The sequence below is a fragment of the Bos indicus genome, chromosome 11, assembly GCF_029378745.1.
Source record: "Bos indicus isolate NIAB-ARS_2022 breed Sahiwal x Tharparkar chromosome 11, NIAB-ARS_B.indTharparkar_mat_pri_1.0, whole genome shotgun sequence".
NCBI classification, from domain to species: Eukaryota; Metazoa; Chordata; class Mammalia; order Artiodactyla; family Bovidae; genus Bos; species Bos indicus.
Genome location: NC_091770.1, coordinates 2,739,280 through 2,757,100, shown reverse-complemented (window position 1 = coordinate 2,757,100; position 17,821 = coordinate 2,739,280). Strand labels below are relative to the sequence as shown.

Below are 17,821 nucleotides of genomic sequence, written 5' to 3'. Positions count from 1 at the left end.
AAGGCCGGCTGCCCTCCCCAAGCGTCGGTCCTGCGTCTCAGCGGGCGCGCCCGGGCCTCCGCTTAGCCTGGGATGCCCTCTCGTGGCCGCTTCGGGCCGGCGCGGCACAGCGCCGCAGGTCCCGCCCTGCCGTCGCGATTGGCTCCCGGGCCCAGACTCAGACGCTTGATTGGTCGGCCCCGTGGTTCGTGCGGACGCCGAATGGTCAGACCGGGCGGTACGCCGAGACCGCGCCCAGGCTGGCCCGTGGCGGTGCCCGCGCCCGGCAGCCGGTGGGCGGGCGCTGAGAGCGACATGGCGGCGCCGCGGCCCTGCGCGGATGGCCCCTGCTGCTCCCAGCCCAGCGCGGCGCCCGGCGTGCAGCAGACGCTGGACGAGATGGACTTCGAGAGGGGTGAGGGGGCGCGCGGCTCTGCCGGCCCGGCGCCTCCCGGCGTCCGCAGGCCCCCGGGGCCAAGGAGGTGGCCGTGAACCGGGATCCCTGGAGCGAAGCGGCCGGGGTGGGGGTGGGAGTGGGTCTGGTCGGAGCGCGGGCCGGCTGTGGGCTCGCAGCTCCCGCGTAATGAGAGCCCGCCGGGGACCTGGCGCGAGCTTGGCAATAGAAACGCCGGCTCGTCTGCAGGTCGAGAAACAGGCATTGGCTTCGGTAACTTTCCGCAGTGGTGCGGCGGGATCCGACTCTCCACCTGGTGCGACCCCGGGACACCCAGGCCCGCTCCGGGGTCTGAGAGGGACCGGGCGGCAGAGTCTGCTTCCAGGGTATTGCACCCACCCCGAGGGTATGGAGCTTCAGACCAGGGGGCTGCGCTGTTCCGGGCTGTTTGTCGGCACTGCAGGTGTCATCCTTACGTGTGCGTCAAGCGGGGTAACTCCTTTGCCCCAGATTGTCCATGGTGCCCGCAGCTGTGTGCGCAGAGCCTTGCTCTGTCTGGTTCCCCAGCACCCGCACGGCCTGCCACCTTTGACCCCGACTCTGCTCAGGCCTTCCAGCCAGAGTCCCTGAGATGTGTGTAGGGTTCCGAGGACTCTGAGGATTCCACAGATTAGATGCCTGCTCACCACTTTGCCTGTGGTTTTCACTTGGGGCTGACACCTGACAGTGTTCGGTTGTGACTGTATATTCAAGCATCTTAAATAGTACTTTATCCAACACTGGTGTGTTTGAAGTGGGGAAGAAGGGAAGTTGTGTCTGGCCAGTCTCCTGTCCTGGTTAGACACGCCCCTGGTCTGTCTTGCTCCAGCGCCCCTCAGTGCACAGCTCAGAGGAGGTGCTCAGTTCACATTTGTTGAGCAGACGAATTCCCATTTGGTAGATGAGAAGACTGAGGTCGAGAGGTAAAGGAAGTGCTAGAAGCCCCCAGTCCGTGAACATTATTCAGTGCTTGGGTTCTGCCTCTGCAGGAATCTGGTCAGCAGCCCTGAACGGAGACCTGGGCCGAGTGAAGTATTTAATCCAAAAGGCAGTGGACCCCAGCCAGCCTGACTCCGCAGGCTACACGGCTCTAGTGAGTTGGGGAGGAGCCTCAGCTCTGGGTTCCTGTTCTCTGGGCGGGGATGGTGTTTGCCTTCTGTCTTCTCCCACTCTTTCTTCTCTCCCAGCAGGGTTTCTGTTTAAGCATCTTATGAACCTGGTTTTTTTTTTAATTAGCCGAGGTGCTTTTCACTGATTGTTTAACATCATTTTCATAACGGTAAAGAATCCACCTGCCAATGCAGGAGACGTGAGAGACCTGTGTTCCATCCCTGGGTCGGGAAGATCCCTTGGAGAAGGGAATGGCAACCCACTCCAGTATTCTTGCCTGGAAAATCCCATGGATAGAGGAGCCTCTTGGGTTACAGTCCATAGGGTCGCAAAGAGTCAGACACAACTGAGCGCCTAACACTTTCACTCTTCACTTTCATAATGATGCTGTGAGATAGGAGTGGTAATTACTGAGACTCCCCAGCAACCCAGTGGTTAAGATTTCACCTTCCCATGCAGGAGCACGGGTTCTACCCCTGTTTGGGGAACCAAGATCCCACATTCCTGGGAACTGCTGAGCCCGAGTGCCTCAAGGAAAGATTCCGCATGCCGCGACTAAGACCTGACACACCCCAAAATAAACAAACATATTTTTAAAAGGAATGGTTATTATTCCCACTTTCCAGTGGCTGAATCTGAAGCTAGGCATGCAGGCTCGCCCTGGTCACCCAGCTGCCAGAGGGGGCTCCGGCCGCCGCTGTGGCCCTCGCCCAGGGTTCTGCCTCCTGACCCCGGCTCTGTTCACCGCAGCACTACGCCAGCCGCAATGGGCACTATGCCGTGTGCCAGTTCCTGCTGGAGAGTGGGGCCAAGTGTGACGCCCAGACCCACGGGGGAGCCACCGCCCTGCACCGCGCCAGCTACTGCGGGCACACGGACATTGCCCGGCTCCTGCTCTCGCACGGCTCCAACCCCAGGCTGGTGGACGCCGACGGCATGACCAGTCTGCACAAGGTGCGTGGCCGCTCAGAAGTCTCACAGGCCGCGAGAACCTGTCTCTTGTCATGGTAAAACCTAGAACATGGGAACTCTCCGGCTGTCCAGTGTTCAGGACGTGGCACTCTCACTGCTTGGGCCCAGGTTCCATCCCTGGTCAGAGAACTAAGACCTCACAGGCCACACGGCACAGCCAAAAATAAAAAAGGTATAACATGTTCATGGCAGGAAACATGGGGAGAACAGCAAAGCGTAAAGTAGAAAATTGGAATCATTTGTAATCTCAGTGCTCGCCTATCATCACTTGAGGATTAACATATAATTTTCCAGCCAGTTTCCTGTGCACGTAAATTAGTACAAAACATAAGGTGTCATTTTCTTTCTTTTAGTGATGCATCCTCAATGCTTTTTTCACGTAGGTTTTGAAACTTGTACCTACCCTTGCCTGTCCTTCTAGTCCACTTTCCACACTGTGACCAGAGTGATCATTTAATTAAAAGTTTTCTGCCTAGAAACACGTACCCGCAGTGAACAGCTTGAGGAGCACAGAATACCTGCTCTGGACACAAATTTCGCTCCCCGGCCCCCTTCCCAGCAGCTCAGTCTTCTGGGTCACTTTATTGACTGGGGGGATTTTCTGCAGAAATTAACACCTGTGGCTGGCGATTTTTCTTTTGGCCAAAAATTAATTCTGTTATTTCACCAACACTTTGCAAGTTATTGGGCTTCCCAGGTGGGGCAGTGGTCAAGAATTCGTCTGCCAAGGCAAGAGATGTGGGTTTGGTCCTGGATCGGGAAGATTCCCCTGGAGGAGAAAATGACAACCCACGCCAGTATTCTTGTCTGGGAAATCCCATGGACAGAGGAGCCTGGCGGCCCACAGTCCATGGCGTTGCACAGAGTCGGATGTGACTGAGCACACGCGTTGTGGGTTATTACATTCAGCAGTTACCACCGGACACACCTGTAAAGGCTTCTGATTTTTGTGACACGTTGTCTTCAGTCCACTTTGCTGTAGAAGCAAAGGAGCATTCTGTCTTTTTGTTGGTCTAACATTCGTATCGTCTGAATCAGAACTTTATTCTGGAGAACTAGCATCTTCTTAGACACTAGCATATGTGTCACTTGGAGGATTGGAGAAAGTATCTTCATAAAATTCACCAAAAAATTCTTCACTCAAAATTTCTCGATGCATCATTTTTGAAAATTTTACATTTATAGCATATACAGCGTTGGGACAGGAACCTAATGGAGCAAAATGTAAATGATGCCGACGGTTGTGTTATATAATGAACCCTGATCAGTTTTAACTCCAGCAGTGCACAATGAGTTAACTGTATCACTGTCTGAAAACGTATTGATATGTCTCTGGTCAGTCATGTGTTAGGGCGTCCCCTTTTGCCAATTTCTTGTTTATCTTTGAAAGGCAGTTGATGCGTCTGTAAGGCCTGTGTGTATAATCTGATCCTCTCTTAGCCCACTTGATCTTCTCCCAGAGCCATGGTTTAAAGCGCAGTTCAGACCACACCATGCCTTCGAGTCTTCTGAAGGCTTGCTTCTACCAAGTCCTTAAGCTGGTTAACAGGCCTTTGGGGTTGGCCCCTGCCTGCCTGTCGGCTTGTCCTGAGCTCCTTCCCGGCCCCTTGCCTGTTATGCTCAGGCCCCGCTTGTTGTCTTCAGTTTCTTTCTTTCTTTTTCTTTTAAGTAATTGTATTTATTTGGTTATTTTTGGCTGTGCTGTGTGGGCTTTTCTCTAGTTGCAGCAAGCAGGAGCTCCTCTTCATTGTAGTGAGCGGCTTCTCATTGCAGTGGCTTCTCTAGTTCTGGAAGACAGGCTGTAGAGATGTAGGCTTCGGTGGTTGCCGCTCCCAGCTTCAGACCACAGCTCCAGTCATGGGCCACGGGCTTAGTTGCTCCTCGGCATCTGGGATCTTCCCAGATGAACCCGTGTCTCCTGTGTTGGCAGCAGATTGTTTACCACTGAGTCACCAGGGAAGCCCCCGTCTCCCGTCTCTAGAACCCACTTCTGTATCCCTTGCAAGCCACAGGCAGCGGCTCCTGCTGTCCGGAGGCCTCTCCTCTCCCTTTGCCCTCTGGCTTGTGTCTGTTCTTTCTGGACCATCACACGCTCAGAGACCTTCCTCTTCCTTGCGGAGGGCAGCTCCCCCACCCGGATGCCCAGAGCACCCTGCACCTGCCTCCTCCCTCTTGGAGCCCCCTCTCCATGATCTCTGCCTCTCTCACTGGGGCGGCTGGAGTTGGCCTTGTTTCCTCTTGCAGCCGGAGCACCAGGCTCAGATGCTGAGAGACCAGCTGGGGGCCCTTTTGTGTGGAGACCCTTGCCGGTTGGAGAGGCAGATTGCTCATTTCCCAGTGGTCTGAACCGGTGTTGCTCGAGTGTTTCACCACCACAGCGCCTGCGATGAGTGTTGACAGGTAGGACACTCCCGGGGACAGACCAGCTGCTTTCACCCACGGCTTGCAGCATTCTCGAGAAATTCAGAGAGCGAGTACGTGTGAGGAATCTGAATCACCCGGCCCTTCCTTCCAGCCTCCCTCCCTCCCTCCCTCCCTCCCTCCCTTCTGCAAATGTTGGCACCTTGGTTTTTTTTTTTTGCTAAAAATTACTTGGAATTCATCTCACAACTGCTCATAACTCACCTGCCTGAATTGAAGCAATAATATTCAGAACCCTGGGTCTGTCCTCATCAAGATATTTATGCCTAGTAAAGATTTAGATTGAAATTTGAGATGCTGTTGGGTACTAATATTTGATATCCTTCAGGAGCCCTTGTCTGTTGGAAGAAGCAGGGAATAGAGTGATATAGCTATTGAGAGCTCGAACTTTGGGGTCAGACAGACCTGACTTAGAATTCCCCAGGCTGCTACGCTAGCTCTGTGACCTTGGACAAGTTACTCAATTTTTATAAGCCTCAGTTTCTTCATCTATAAAATAGAAACAATAGTATTTCTTACCTCTGATGGTTATTGGAGACATTGAGTAAGATAATCTGTGTAAGTCACCTAACTCTGTTCTTTTTTGGAGGATGTGGGTTAGAATTAACATCTGAACTGTTTATCTCAGAGGGAGGAGGAGAAACCTGGGTAGTAGACCTATTTCTCTCTGCTCATCTGAAAGTTCCCCAGGACAAGGGCCATGTCTGATGTTCTTGTGCCCATGGTGCCCCCTCTAGACAATACGCATGTTTGTATAGATGCTGTTCTTTATTTTTTTTAATCTTATCATTTTTGGCGTGTGCTGGGTCTTTGTTGCTGTGTATGGGCTTTCTCTAGTTGTAGCGAGTGGAGGCTACTCTAGTGCGGTGCACAGGCTTCTCGTTGCAGAGCGTGGCTCTAGGTATGTGGGCTCAGTTGTCCTGTGGCATGTGGGATATCCTGGACCAGGGATTAAGCCTGTGTCCCCTGCATTGGCGGGCAGATTCTCAGCCACTGGACCACTGAGGTTGTGGTCCACTGTACTTGTTCTTTCTTTTTTCCCCTCTTTGGCTGCACCTGGCGGCATGTAGGATCTTGGTTCCTTGCCAGATCCCTGTGGCACGTGGAATTTTTCTGGACCAGGGATTGAACCTGCACCCTCTGCAGTGTAAGTGCAGAGTCTTAACCACTGGATGCCAGGGACGTCCTCTGTACTTGTCGTTAATGTGCAGGCTTCAGCAAAGAAGCATGGCCCCTGAGCAAAGGGCGCAGGAGGGAAAGCTCAAGCCGACTGCCCGAGCGGCACCAGGGCGCCCCACCGCCCTGCACACGCATCATTGGCCGGAGTCAAGGGAAATCTGCTCAGCCAGCCAGCAAGACCTGTTTTAGGACCTAAAGAGCCCCAGACGTAGAGCAAGAAAGAGCGGGGCGCAGTGGGGTTCAGCTTTTGATCGGGCTCCTCTCCCCGCAGGCTGCCGAGAAGGGTCACGTGGACATCTGCTCCCTCCTGCTGCAGCACAGCCCAGCCCTGAAGGCCGTGCGGGACCGGAAGTCCCGGCTCGCCTGCGACCTGCTGCCTGGCAACAGCGACCTGCGGGACCTGCTGGCCAGCTGAGTCGCCGCCTCCTGTCTCAGCAGCGCACTGAGGACTCGGACAGCTCTCCCAGCCCCCGCCTGGACAGCACCCGAGCCGCAGGGTGAGAGCCTGAGGCCGAAGGACCGGCAGAGCCACGTTCTGACCCCTCGAAGCGAGGGAATTCAGCTTTCGGGGGCTGCCAGGGTTGTCGCCTGGACAGATGATCGTATTCTAAATTAGCTCGTGTGGAAACATCTATCCATTTAGAAAAAATAAAGTTACAGCCTTACCTCATCCCCTGCACAAAAATAAATTTGGAGTTAAGACCCAAATCTGAAAATATAAATCTATGTAAGCATGAGAAGAAGCTATGGAATACGGGACACATGAACAGCTGCTTTCTAGCCAGGCGACCTCGGTACAAGTCACGGTACCTGCTGTGTCCCGTGTCTCCATCGCTCAGATAGGAGTGACTGTGGTGGGGTCCCTGTGGGGATGAGACAAGTGAAGATCTGAGGAGCACTGAGGGGGCGCCCAGAGCCTTGCAGACAGCATTTGAGCTCCCACCTCCCGAAAACCTGACCCGCACCTGCATCTATACCATAATTCCATTCATGTTAACTGTCTGAGAGACTGCTGCTGCTAAGTTGCTTCAGTCGTGTCCGACTCTGTGCGACCCCAGAGACGGCAGCCCACCGGGCTCCCCCGTCCCTGGGATTCTCCAGGCAAGAACACTGGAGTGGGTTGCCATTTCCTTCTCCAACGCATGAAAGTGAAAAGTGAAAGTGAAGTCGCTCAGTCCTGTCCGACCCTCAGCAACCCCATGGACTGCAGCGCACCAGGCTCCTCCATCCATGGGGTTTTCCAGGCAAGAGCGCTGGAGTGGGGTGCCATCGCCTTCTCCGTCTGAGACTACAAGGTGCTGTTGTTTTATGTTGCATTCATTGCTAATTGCCAGTGAGGCTGAATGCCTGTCTTCTGTGACCTTGTTCAAACTTAAATTTTAAAATTAAAAAAATTTTTTCCTGGATTCATAGGAGTCACTTATGTATTTTGGACATTGATCCTTTGTTTTGTATATGTATATCCATATATATCTTTTTCATGCTGTCTCTTGTCTTAACTGTGTTCGTTGTTACCTGTTTATGAAAATTGGTACAGTGGATGGCAGTTTGGCAATATCTACTAAAATTTAAGTGAGCAAGACCAATACTTCTAGTTTCTCTGTAGCTCCCTAGAGAAATATCCATGTATACAAAGTTATTGTGTGTGTGTGTGTGTGATCTTAGTTCCCTCGCCCGGGATGGAACCTGTGTACTCTGCATTGGAAGCAGAGTCTTAACCGCAAGTCCCCAAAGATGTTTATTTACAGATGCATTTACAAAGATGTGCACCGGAGCATGGGGTGAAATGTTTTAAAAAAGAAGAAAAAAAGTAGAGCTAAACCCAGTGCTCCCAACAGGGGGACAAGTAAGACTCCGGTCTTGGAGCCACATGGGCAGAGTTGAGGTTCCCAGCCATGAGTGCAGCCTGTGCTGACCTGGAGAGAGTGCTGAGTCGTGACCACAGTAGAGTAGGTAGAGCCACATAGGAACTCAAACACGCTCACACACACTCAGGAGGAGGTGTGTGAAATTGCACCCACTGTTTCCCCAGGTGGGGGTCCTGAGCAAGATTTGCTATGTGTGGACTTATTTATAAGAGGTAATTTTTTTCTTCGATAAAGTAATACCAACGATAAATTAATACTAGTTAGCTCCATGTGAGTACCAATGGTCTTCCGCTGAGCATTTCAGATACAGCGTCGATATCCTCGCCCTGGGATGTTGGAGGAGAGGAGTCGTGGTGTCGGTGGCGGGCAGTGGAGTCCGAGTTCAAATCCTGCTTATTTTTGTCGGTTTCACCTCACTCTCCTCCAGGTAACTCTTCCCTTCCTCAGGACCACAGGCCAAAAGTCACCTTTGAGAAAAACACCCTGGGCCGTAAGCACAGAAGAGTTGCTCTAAAAAGCCCTGGGCTCCCCAGGTCTGGGAGCTCAGAGCCAACTGCAGTTGGGCCCTCGGCGGCCCTGGACCCACGGCTCTCCCTCCCCCGCCACCCGTCCTGCTCATCTCTGCTCATATGGCTTCCAGGCCGAATCTTACCAGCTATCAGGTTTCCTTTCAAAGGTCAAGGCAGAAATTCAAGGCACAGCTGGGTGGAAGGCATGCTTGGTGTCTTGGGGAGAATCAGGAAGGTTGACCAGTAGCTGCAGATGAATCGCTTTGCAACTGGGTTAATGGTTAACGTTTGTTCTTAGACCTGGAGCGCATCTGAATCTCACCTTGCTGGGGAAGGATGTGCCCCTGACCCGGCAGGGCATCTGGCTGGGGACCTGCATGTGAGCCATGGAAGTCTCTTCCAGAGGCGTGAGGTGCCAGTGACAGACTGGGCTTGGCTCCTGAGGTGGCCTAGCTTAGGACGTTGACCTTGACCATTGGAGTGGTGAGGGGGCAGGGGGTTGCCTGGGGAAGGAAACCAGTGGGAGCAGCCAGGTTTCAGGCTGGAAACTGGCCGAGAGGTGGGAAGTCACTTGGTTTCTTCCTGTAGGAGCCAGGGAGCTTCCTGAGGCAGAAATCAGCCTCTTCGGTCTCTCCCTTGGAGGTCCACTTCAGGATTCTGGCCTCCTATTGCCAGGGTAGTTGCGCCATCTCCCAGGGTCTCCCTCCACAGCAACACGGAGGCTCACACTTCTTTTTCTCCATGGTGTCTACACTTGGGAGCATGTATGTGTGCTAAGTCGCTTCAGTTGTGTCCGACTCTGCAACCCCATGGGCCGTAGCCTGCCAGGCTCCTCTGTCCTTGGGATTCTCCAGGCCAAGAAAACTGGAGTAGGTTGCCATGCCCTCCTCCAAGGGATCTTCCTGACCCAGGGTTCAAACCAGCATCTTCTGCATTGGCAGGCAGATTCTTTACCACTAGCGCTGCCTGAGAAGCCCACACTCGGGAGAATGGGAGATATTTCCCCTTGAACCTGGGCTGGTGGCCCCGCGTCCAGGATGTGTGTTGATTGGTTGAAGCACCTCTGAGTAGGTGCAGGATGGGGGTGTCTGAGGATGCAGCTGACTCAGCTGAGAACAGCTCTTTCTCCTGCCTGCACAGGCTAAGTGCCCGAGGCAGTATTTTGGTGAGAGTTACAGAGCCACAGAGTTATCTGGCCTGGGCCCAGGCCTCTGCCTTGCCCTCCCCCTGCCCCCCGGCTGGCTCTACTATAAAAGGGTTGAGCTGCTCGGCTCCTCTCACTGAGGGCCTGAAGAGTGGGGGGACCATGAACTTCAGCATCCAGCAGTTGGTGAGGACTTGGGGCAGGGGCCGGGCAGTGGTTTGGGCACCCCGGGACTGTCTCAGCAGAACGAGGGTGTTGGGCAGCTGCTTCGTGCAGCCTCTGGAGGTTTGAGGAGTAGAAACATGTGGTTCCGTTCTGGTCGGTCTGCCCAGGTCTCACTGGAGGGGCTAGGGAGCGAGAGAGGGAGGAGACAGGAAGGGGCCAGGCAATGGTCAACAAGAAATTCCTTGAGTTCAGTGGGTTCTGCCCTTGACTATGATGGCAGAAGAGGATTGGGAAGTGGCATGTTACCCCGGGAGACACGAGTATGGCCCAGGTGCTGGCTGAGCTCGGTTGTGTTGCTGGTCGTTGCTGGGGAAATGGTCTGGAGGGTCTGACCGCCTTGCCTGGGGAAGGGGAGAAGGTGCTTGCGTTCCCTGGGCAGAGAGAGAAGCAGGGACGCCGGTGACGCTTCAGGCTGTCTGTTGCAGGAGGCCGGGCATGGAGGCCGCAGGGGTCACTTTGTGCCCCCAGCCCCACTGCCAGCCAGTTCAGCCTGTGCTGGGAGGCGGGTTGCAGGGCCCAGGAACTGTCTGATTGCCTGAGTTCACTTTAGAAGGCAATTGAATAGTTCCATGTGGCTGGAAGCCATGACCTCTGCCATCCTATCGTCCCAGCCTCTTCTCTCTCCTCAATTTGCTTCCTCCTGGGTGCCGCCAGCTTCTGAATCCTGGGGGCAGGGGCCAGGGGAGGGAGAAAATGGTTCGCTGTACAATGGGCTCCACCCTAAGCGCAGCCCCAGTAACTCATTTCATCTTCGGCACCGGGAGGAAAGAGCTAGCTTCCCAAAGAGCCAGTGAATGCGGGGATTTCGCATTTTACCCAGGAGCATCTCCGCGGTCCCCCTACCCCCTGCCCCCACCTGGGGTCAGGTGGCAGTGTGGCGTGATCTGGTAGGAATGTTAAGGACAGCCACCCACGAGGGAGGCCCTGAGCTCACCTGGATGCGGCCCAGCAGTATAAATAGATGCGGTGTCAGGCGCCTGCTGCTGGGTTCTGCTGACAGGACAGAGTGGGCAGCAGCCAGCTGCCCTCCTGGGTCTCAGACGATGCTGTAGGTGGTGAGAGCCAACAAGGAGCGGGTGGACCGCCACGGCACTCTGCACAGGTCCAGGTAGGCTCATTGATCTTGCGTGTCAGCTCCTGGCAGGACCCCGTCTAGCACAATTGTGTTTGCTAAGTTTTGTCACTTAGTCGTGTCTGACTTTGCGACCCCATGGGCTGCAGCCCACCAGGCTCCCCTGTGCATGGAATTCTTCAGGCAAGAAGACTGGAGTGGGTAGCCATTGCCTTAGGGCTCCTCCTAATTTTCCTGAGTCTTTGTCCTCATCTGTTCCTACAGGTAAGTGGAGAGAGAGTTGAAAGGACGAAATTGGAATGTGGACATGGAGTTCCTGATCCTGGAGGGGGCCTTCGCAGCTGGAGGCTGGGGCCCCAGGAGGCCGAGGCCCGGGAGAGGCAGAAACTGGACGACGAGAAGAGGAGGAGAGTGAGTGGCCAGAGGTGGCGGCCCGGGGGGCTGGGTGCGGGCAGGCTGAGCGGCGGGGCTCAGGGGCTGATGGCCTGGGTGGGCACTCCTGCTGCCTAAAGACGAGGGTGAGACCAACCAAGAGATGCCCCAGGGCTCCAGCGGCTGACGGCTGGCATGGTCCTGTTTCTGCCACAGCTTGAAAGATTTAACAGTTCCAGAACTAACTTGGAGAACCTGGCTGATTTGGAAAAGTTGGTTCAAAGACGGAAAGAAAAGCGACTGAAACGCAGGGTCCCCCCCAAGGCACCCCAGCCTGAGGTCAAGGTGAGCAAGGGTGCCACACCCGGGCTGGAGTTCATGAGCTGGAGCCTCCTGTCCCCATGAAAGACCTGGGGAGGAGCTGCCCAGCCCCCACCTGGAGACCCCTTTGCCACCGGTGTCAGTCTGCCTCGGCTGCTGGCAGAACAAAGTACCACAAGCTGGGGGCTTAGACAGCAGCTGTGTATGTACGGTCTGCTCAGAGGCTGGCAGTCCGAGATCAAGGGTTCATCTCTGATCAGGGCTGGTTCATCCCGAGGCTCTGGGGGGTGGATCTGCCCATGCCTCTCCCCGGCGTAGGGGTTGGTGGTAATCTGCTGTCATTTCCTTGGCTTGTGGATGCGTTGCTCCAGTCTCTGCTCTGAGCTCACACAGTCCACAAGGCATTCCATGTGTGCATGCCTGTATCCAAATGTCCCCTTTCAGTAAGGACTTGTCATATTGGAACAGGGCCCACCTACTCCAGGATGACCTCATCTTAAACAATTACAGCTACAGTGACCCCATTTCCAAGTAAGGTCATGCTCAGAGTGCTGGGGTTAGGACCTTAACCTATGAGCTTGGAGGAGACACAGCTCAATCCATAACCCCACCCCATACCTGTTCAGTCAGTCTTCTGAGGGCAGGCTTGTGTTTTTAAAGTTTATACTTATTTACGTAATTGGCTGTGTGGGGTCTCAATTGCCTCATTCTGGATCTTTGGTTGCAGCGCATGGACTCCCTAGTTGTGGCTTTCGGACTCCAAAGTGCACAAGCTCTGTAGTTTTGATGTGTGGGTTTAGCTGCTCCGGGGCATATGGGATCTTAGTTCCCTCATCAGGGGTGGAACCCTTGTCCCCTGCATTGCAAGGGAGATTCTCAACCATTGGACCACCAGAGAAGTCCCTGGGGGCAGGTTTTTTTAATCTGTTGTTTGTATAAGCTGATAGTGCGCTGGTCCTCAGCCGGCTCTCTGGTTAGGCTGGTGAGGCCGTGCATCCCAACAGCCTCTCGAGTGAGTGGGCCTTGTCCTTGAACTTAACTGGCTTTCCTGGTGGCTCAGATGGTAAAGAATCTGCCTGCAATGCAGGAGACCAGGGTTCAATCCCTTGGTCAGGAAGATCCCTTGGAGTAGGAAATGACAACCCACTCCAGTATTCTTGCCTGCAGAAAACCCAAGGACAGAGGAGCCTGACGGCTGTAGTCCACGGGGTCACAATGAGTCAGACATAACTGAGCGACTAACACTTGGAATTTACTCAGCCGCAGCCACAGGCCCAGCTGGAACCCGTGGGCCTGGAGGTGTTCCTGAAGGCAGCTGCTGAGAACCAGGAGGCCTTGATTGACAAGTACCTGGCAGACGGAGGGGACCCCAATGCCCATGACAAGGTATCGAGGGTGGTGCAGGCATGGTGAATGCCTCGGAAACCACAGGGCTTTTGCTCCATGGGGCTCAAGTCCCATGGTGCCTCCTGAGTGGGGAGGGAGTGGGACCGCCAAGGGTGGCCAAGCTTCCTGCACCTGACCTCCCACACTCTCCCCAGCTGCACCGCACGGCCTTGCACTGGGCCTGTCTGAAGGGTCACTGTGAGCTTGTGAACAAGCTGCTGGAGGCAGGTGCGGCCGTGGACACTCGGGACTTGGTGAGACTCAGGAAGGGCCACCCCCATGGCAAGCCTCCCACTGGCTTCCCCCAACATCAGGGTGAGTTGGGTGCTTCTGTTTGCAGCTGGACAGGACCCCAGTGTTCTGGGCCTGCCGCAGAGGGCACCTGGACATCCTCAAACAGCTGCTAAACTGGGGCGCCCAGGTCAACGCCCGAGACAAGGTGAGGGCACAGGCCGGGGGAAGCCCGATGCTCTTTGGGGTCGGGACACAGCCGTGCCAGCCTGTGATGACATTGCCGCCCCTCGCTGCTCCCTCAGATCTGGAGCACACCCCTGCACGTGGCCGTGCGCACGGGACACTGCGACTGCCTGGAGCACCTCATCGCCTGTGGGGCCCGCATCGACGCGCAGGACAAGGTCAGCGTCTGGTCACCAGAGGCTGGGGATGCTCACCCCCGCGGCCGGGGACTGAGGGAGCCCTAGCTCAGCCATGCGTGGCGCCTGCTGACCTGCCTGCCCCTCCCGGGGAGCGGGGCTGCGGAGGATGACACCCCATCCCTCTCGACAGGAAGGTGACACGGCTCTGCACGAGGCGGTGCGGCACGGGCGCTACAGAGCCATGAAGCTGCTGCTGCTCTACGGAGCTGGGCTGGGCGTGCGCAATGCGGTGAGTGCGGGCGGGCGGCTGGGCGGGGTGGGCGGCTCAGGGACGAGACTGGGCACTGAGCCAGCGCCCTCCTTCCAGGCTTCAGTGACCCCAGTGCAGCTGGCCCGGGACTGGCAGAGGGGCATTCAGGAAGCACTGCAGGCCCATGTCAGGCATACCCGGACCCGGTGCTGACGACCTGCGGGCCACTCACAGCCTCATTCCAGCCCCATCACCCCCCGCCCTCCCCATGGTCCTTCCTTGGTACACCCCCACCCCAGCCTGACCCCTCGTCTCCAGGCAGCCCTGTCAGACAGGGCCACTCCGAGAGGGGGACAGGTAGGAAAGCCTTCCTACCTGCAGTCTGGGGCTGAGCCGTGCCCAGCAGGGCGCGAGCTGGGGGCCGAAGCAGAGGACCCGGGTATGCAGGGCAGGAAACTGGGTCCAGTCGAGGGGCAGCAGGGGGCTGGCGCCAGGATGGAACGGGAAGGGAGCGAGCCCCAGGCTTCCAGGGCCAGTGCAGGATACAGCTCCTCAGTGTCCACCAGGCCTGCGGCCAGGAGATGACCCAGCTCAGCCCTCCACGAGGGCCCACCTGCCGTCAGGGGGTGACATGTCGCATGGCCACCGCCATCCAGGCCACACAGGTGCCCTTGGGCACAGGTTTCTCCAGGGGCCTCAGTTCCTATCAGCAGCAACCCTGATAGCGTCCGGAGTGGCTCCAGATGCTTCAGCCTTGAGGCTCTGAGCTGGGTCTGCTGTCTGGAGGGGGCTGCTCAGCGGGTCTGAGCCCCCCAGTACAGAAGGCCAGCCCCAGCCCGGTTGCCTCAGCAGCCCCAGGGCTGACGAGCTGGAGCTAACGTTTACCCCAGGGAAGCCTTGTGCTCTCGGTCAGGCCCGCCTGCCGCACTCGTCTGCCAGCTGGCAGCTCCTTGCAGAGAAGTGCCCAGGTGCTGGGGATTGCTTGTGGCCCACTCAGCTTCTGGGGCGGTGGCCCGTAACCCTGCTCTGCCCTGGGCGCGGACGCCCCCTGGCCCGAGCGCGGCACCGTGGCCTGGCCCGAGCGCGGCACTGTGGCCTGGCCCCTGTGGCCACGCCACTTCGCCCTCCTTCAGGGCAGGACGTGGAGGGCTCTGAGCTCGCCTGCTCCTTCCCCTTCTCCCCTGATGAGGTCGCTGAAGGCACAGCCTTTGCACACTCCCCAAAGCTTCCTCTCACCATCCTTCCCTGCACACTCCCCAAAGCTTCCTCTCACCATCCTTCCCGGGTCACGCCACGCACATGCAGACTTGTACCTCTCCGGCTGGCGGGGCTGGGTCCTTTAATGCCAGAAACCAGAAAGCAAACCTTTGAGAACAACTTTGCCCCAAATGGAGAACCACAGGCAGAGCGATGGGCTCCGGGACGGAGGTCAGCCTCCCTCACGTAAGGAACCTGGGCTGATAGCCACTCTGCAGCAGTTATTTTTCGTCTCAATGGCCGCCTTCTCAGGCCGAGGACAAGGCAATTTCTACTCGGTGCAAAAGCTGGCAAGAGCTCCGAAGGACGGCCGCACGCCTTCCCCTCACACGGGCAGCTCCTGCCCTATTGTGACAAAGCCCCCCGTTCACCCAGACATGGGGGCCACAGGTGAACAGGTGGTCAAGTCCACGGAGAAGACAACTTCCCATCTAGAAAATGGGGACACTTAAGTGACAGAAATACCTTTTTATACGCATCACTATTTTTTGTTCATTAAAACTGGTTGATTATCCACCATGGCCTGGTTGTCTGTTCTGGGCCAGAAGGGCCAGTTCCACTGGCTCTGGGCTTCGTCTTCCTCAGCAGCAAACCCCAGGCCTGATCACCGTGCTGGCCTGAGAGCAAGACCAGCCCCTGAAAGCAGAGCAGGCAGGCAGGGCAGTGTTTCTCAGCTAGGCTGCCTGTTAGAATGAGGAGGAAAGATTTCAAAAATCCTCATGTTGGGTTTCCCTGGTGGCTCAGGAGTTAAGAATCCACCTGCCAACACAGGCAACAAGGGTTCAATCCCTGGTCCAGGAGGATCCCACATGCAGAGCAACTAAGCCTCTGAGCCACAACCATTGGGCCTGCGCTCTAGAGCCTGGGAGCCACCACTACTGAAGCCCACAGGCCTACCGTCTGCGCTCAGCACCACGAGAAGCCACAGCTAGGATGGCGCCACTCACAGCTAGAGGAAAACCAGCGCAGCAACGCAGGTTCAGCACAGTCAAAAAAATTAATTTGAAAAAATCCTGACGTTCAGGGAATTCTGAAAATCCCCTGGTGGTCCCGTGCTTCCACTGCAGGGGGGCAGGGGTTCAGTCGCTAGTCAGGGAACTAAGATCCGGCATGCCGTATGGCCAAAAGGTTAAAACATCACAAAGCCTTGATGTCCAGCCTGAGTAAATCAGAACCCCAAGGTGGGCCCAGGAATAAGCATTTTTATACAGTTGACATGCCTGTCTATGAAGGTGATCCTAAGGAATCTTCTTTTCAAAAAAAATGAAAACAGCACCTAGAATGCTCTCAGGATACAAAACCCTTTTCTATATACTAGTGATGATTCTGAACACTAAAGCACACAGTAGTACTTACGATTTGCTAAAAAGGAAACCCACTTAGGTGTGAGTCTTACAAAACGTGTAAGGGCCTGCAGGCTGAAAACTACACAGTGCTGATGAATGAAATCAAATTTAAATAGATGGAGAAATACGCACGGATTGAAAGTTATAATAAAGATGTCAGTGCCACCTGAATTGATACACAGGTTTAACCAGTTCCTGATAAAATCCCAGCAAAGTTTTTTTTTTTTTTTTTTTTTGTAGATTAGACAAGTTATTTGAAAATTTAAAACATACAACTCTGGAGAAGAACAAAATGGGAGAAATCAGTCTACTGATTTCAGGGAACTACTAAATAGCTCCTAGGTGGTGCTAGTGGTAGAGAACCTGCCTGCCAATGCAGGAGACAGTTAAGAAATGTGGGCTTGATCCCTGTGTCAGGAAGATCCCTTGGTGGAAGGCATAGCAACCCACTCCAGTGTTCTTGCCTGGAGAATCCCATGGACAGAGGAGCCTGGTGGGCTACAGTCCATGAGGTCGCAGAGTGGGGACACGACTGAAGTCACTCAGCAGCACTCAGTAATCAAGACAGGCTGGTACCAATGGAGAGAGACACATCAGTCAGTGGAGCAGAAGAGATGACCCAGAAATAGATTAATATGCCAAAAGATCCAAAAGTTATTCACTGGAGGAAAGATATGCTTTACAACAAATGGTACTTAAGGTAATGGACATCTATAGGCAAAAAAAGAAAAAACACCCTTTATTCAAAATGGATCACAAAGGGCTTCCCTGGCGGCTCAGTGGTGAAGAACCCACCTGCCAATGTACAAGACACGGGCTCGATCCCTGGTCTGGGAGGATCCCACATACCATGAACAGTTAAGCCCATGAGCCACAACTACTGTGCCTGAGCTCCACAACAAGAGCAGCCACCCCAACAAGCCTGCACACTGCATGAAGAGCAGCCCCGTTCTCGGCAACAAGCCCGCACACTGCATGAAGAGCAGCCCCGTTGTCGGCAACAAGCCTGCACACTGCCACGAAGAGCAGCCCCGTTCTCGGCAACAAGCCTGCACACCGCCATGAAGAGCAGCCCCGTTCTCGGCAACAAGCCCACACACTGCATGAAGAGCAGCCCCGTTCTCGGCAACAAGCCTGCACACTGCCACGAAGAGCAGCCCCGTTCTCGGCAACAAGCCTGCACACTGCCACGAAGAGCAGCCCCGTTCTTGGCAACAAGCCTGCACACTGCCACGAAGAGCAGCCCCGTTCTTGGCAACCGGAGAAAAGCCCGAGCAGCAAAGACCAAGCACAGCCAAAAACAAATGATTAAGAAAAAAAAAAATCACAAACTTAAATGCAATGAAAAACTATAAACACTTTATAAAAACAATCTTCACAA

General features: G+C 55.1%; 2 protein-coding genes and 1 long non-coding RNA gene across 6 annotated transcripts; 2 read left to right on the top strand and 1 right to left on the bottom strand.

Annotated features, from left to right (window-relative positions):
• Positions 1-236: 236 nt before the first annotated feature.
• ANKRD39 (ankyrin repeat domain 39) lies at positions 237-7,504 on the top strand. 3 transcript variants are annotated; one of them, XR_002181696.2, is made up of 5 exons: positions 237-394; positions 1,402-1,505; positions 2,273-2,476; positions 4,739-4,894; positions 6,366-6,502. XR_002181696.2 is itself a non-coding variant. In XM_019969720.2 (4 exons), exons 1-4 carry the CDS (start codon positions 295-297, stop codon positions 6,507-6,509), a joined length of 552 nt encoding a protein of 183 aa, XP_019825279.2. In that variant the 5' UTR covers positions 237-294; the 3' UTR covers positions 6,510-7,504. The 3 variants fall into 3 exon arrangements, 1 of the variants encoding a protein (XP_019825279.2); XR_011569189.1 differs by lacking the exon at positions 6,366-6,502 and adding an exon at positions 6,127-6,359; XM_019969720.2 differs by lacking the exon at positions 4,739-4,894 and having other exon boundaries at positions 6,366-7,504.
• Positions 7,505-7,814: 310 nt separating this feature from the next.
• LOC139185705 (uncharacterized) lies at positions 7,815-9,514 on the bottom strand. Its single transcript, XR_011569190.1, has 2 exons — positions 8,615-9,514; positions 7,815-8,429 (listed from the first exon to the last, which is right to left on the bottom strand). It is a non-coding gene; the product is annotated as an uncharacterized lncRNA (long non-coding RNA).
• Positions 9,515-9,657: 143 nt separating this feature from the next.
• On the top strand, positions 9,658-15,610 carry ANKRD23 (ankyrin repeat domain 23). 2 transcript variants are annotated; one of them, XM_019969718.2, is made up of 10 exons: positions 9,763-9,801; positions 10,841-10,948; positions 11,177-11,323; positions 11,501-11,629; positions 12,866-12,991; positions 13,147-13,245; positions 13,332-13,430; positions 13,528-13,626; positions 13,778-13,876; positions 13,955-15,610. In XM_019969718.2, exons 1-10 carry the CDS (start codon positions 9,778-9,780, stop codon positions 14,048-14,050), a joined length of 1,026 nt encoding a protein of 341 aa, XP_019825277.2. In that variant the 5' UTR covers positions 9,763-9,777; the 3' UTR covers positions 14,051-15,610. The 2 variants fall into 2 exon arrangements, with proteins under 2 accessions (XP_019825278.2, XP_019825277.2); XM_019969719.2 differs by lacking the exon at positions 10,841-10,948 and having other exon boundaries at positions 9,658-9,801.
• The last annotated feature ends 2,211 nt before the right edge of the window (positions 15,611-17,821 follow it).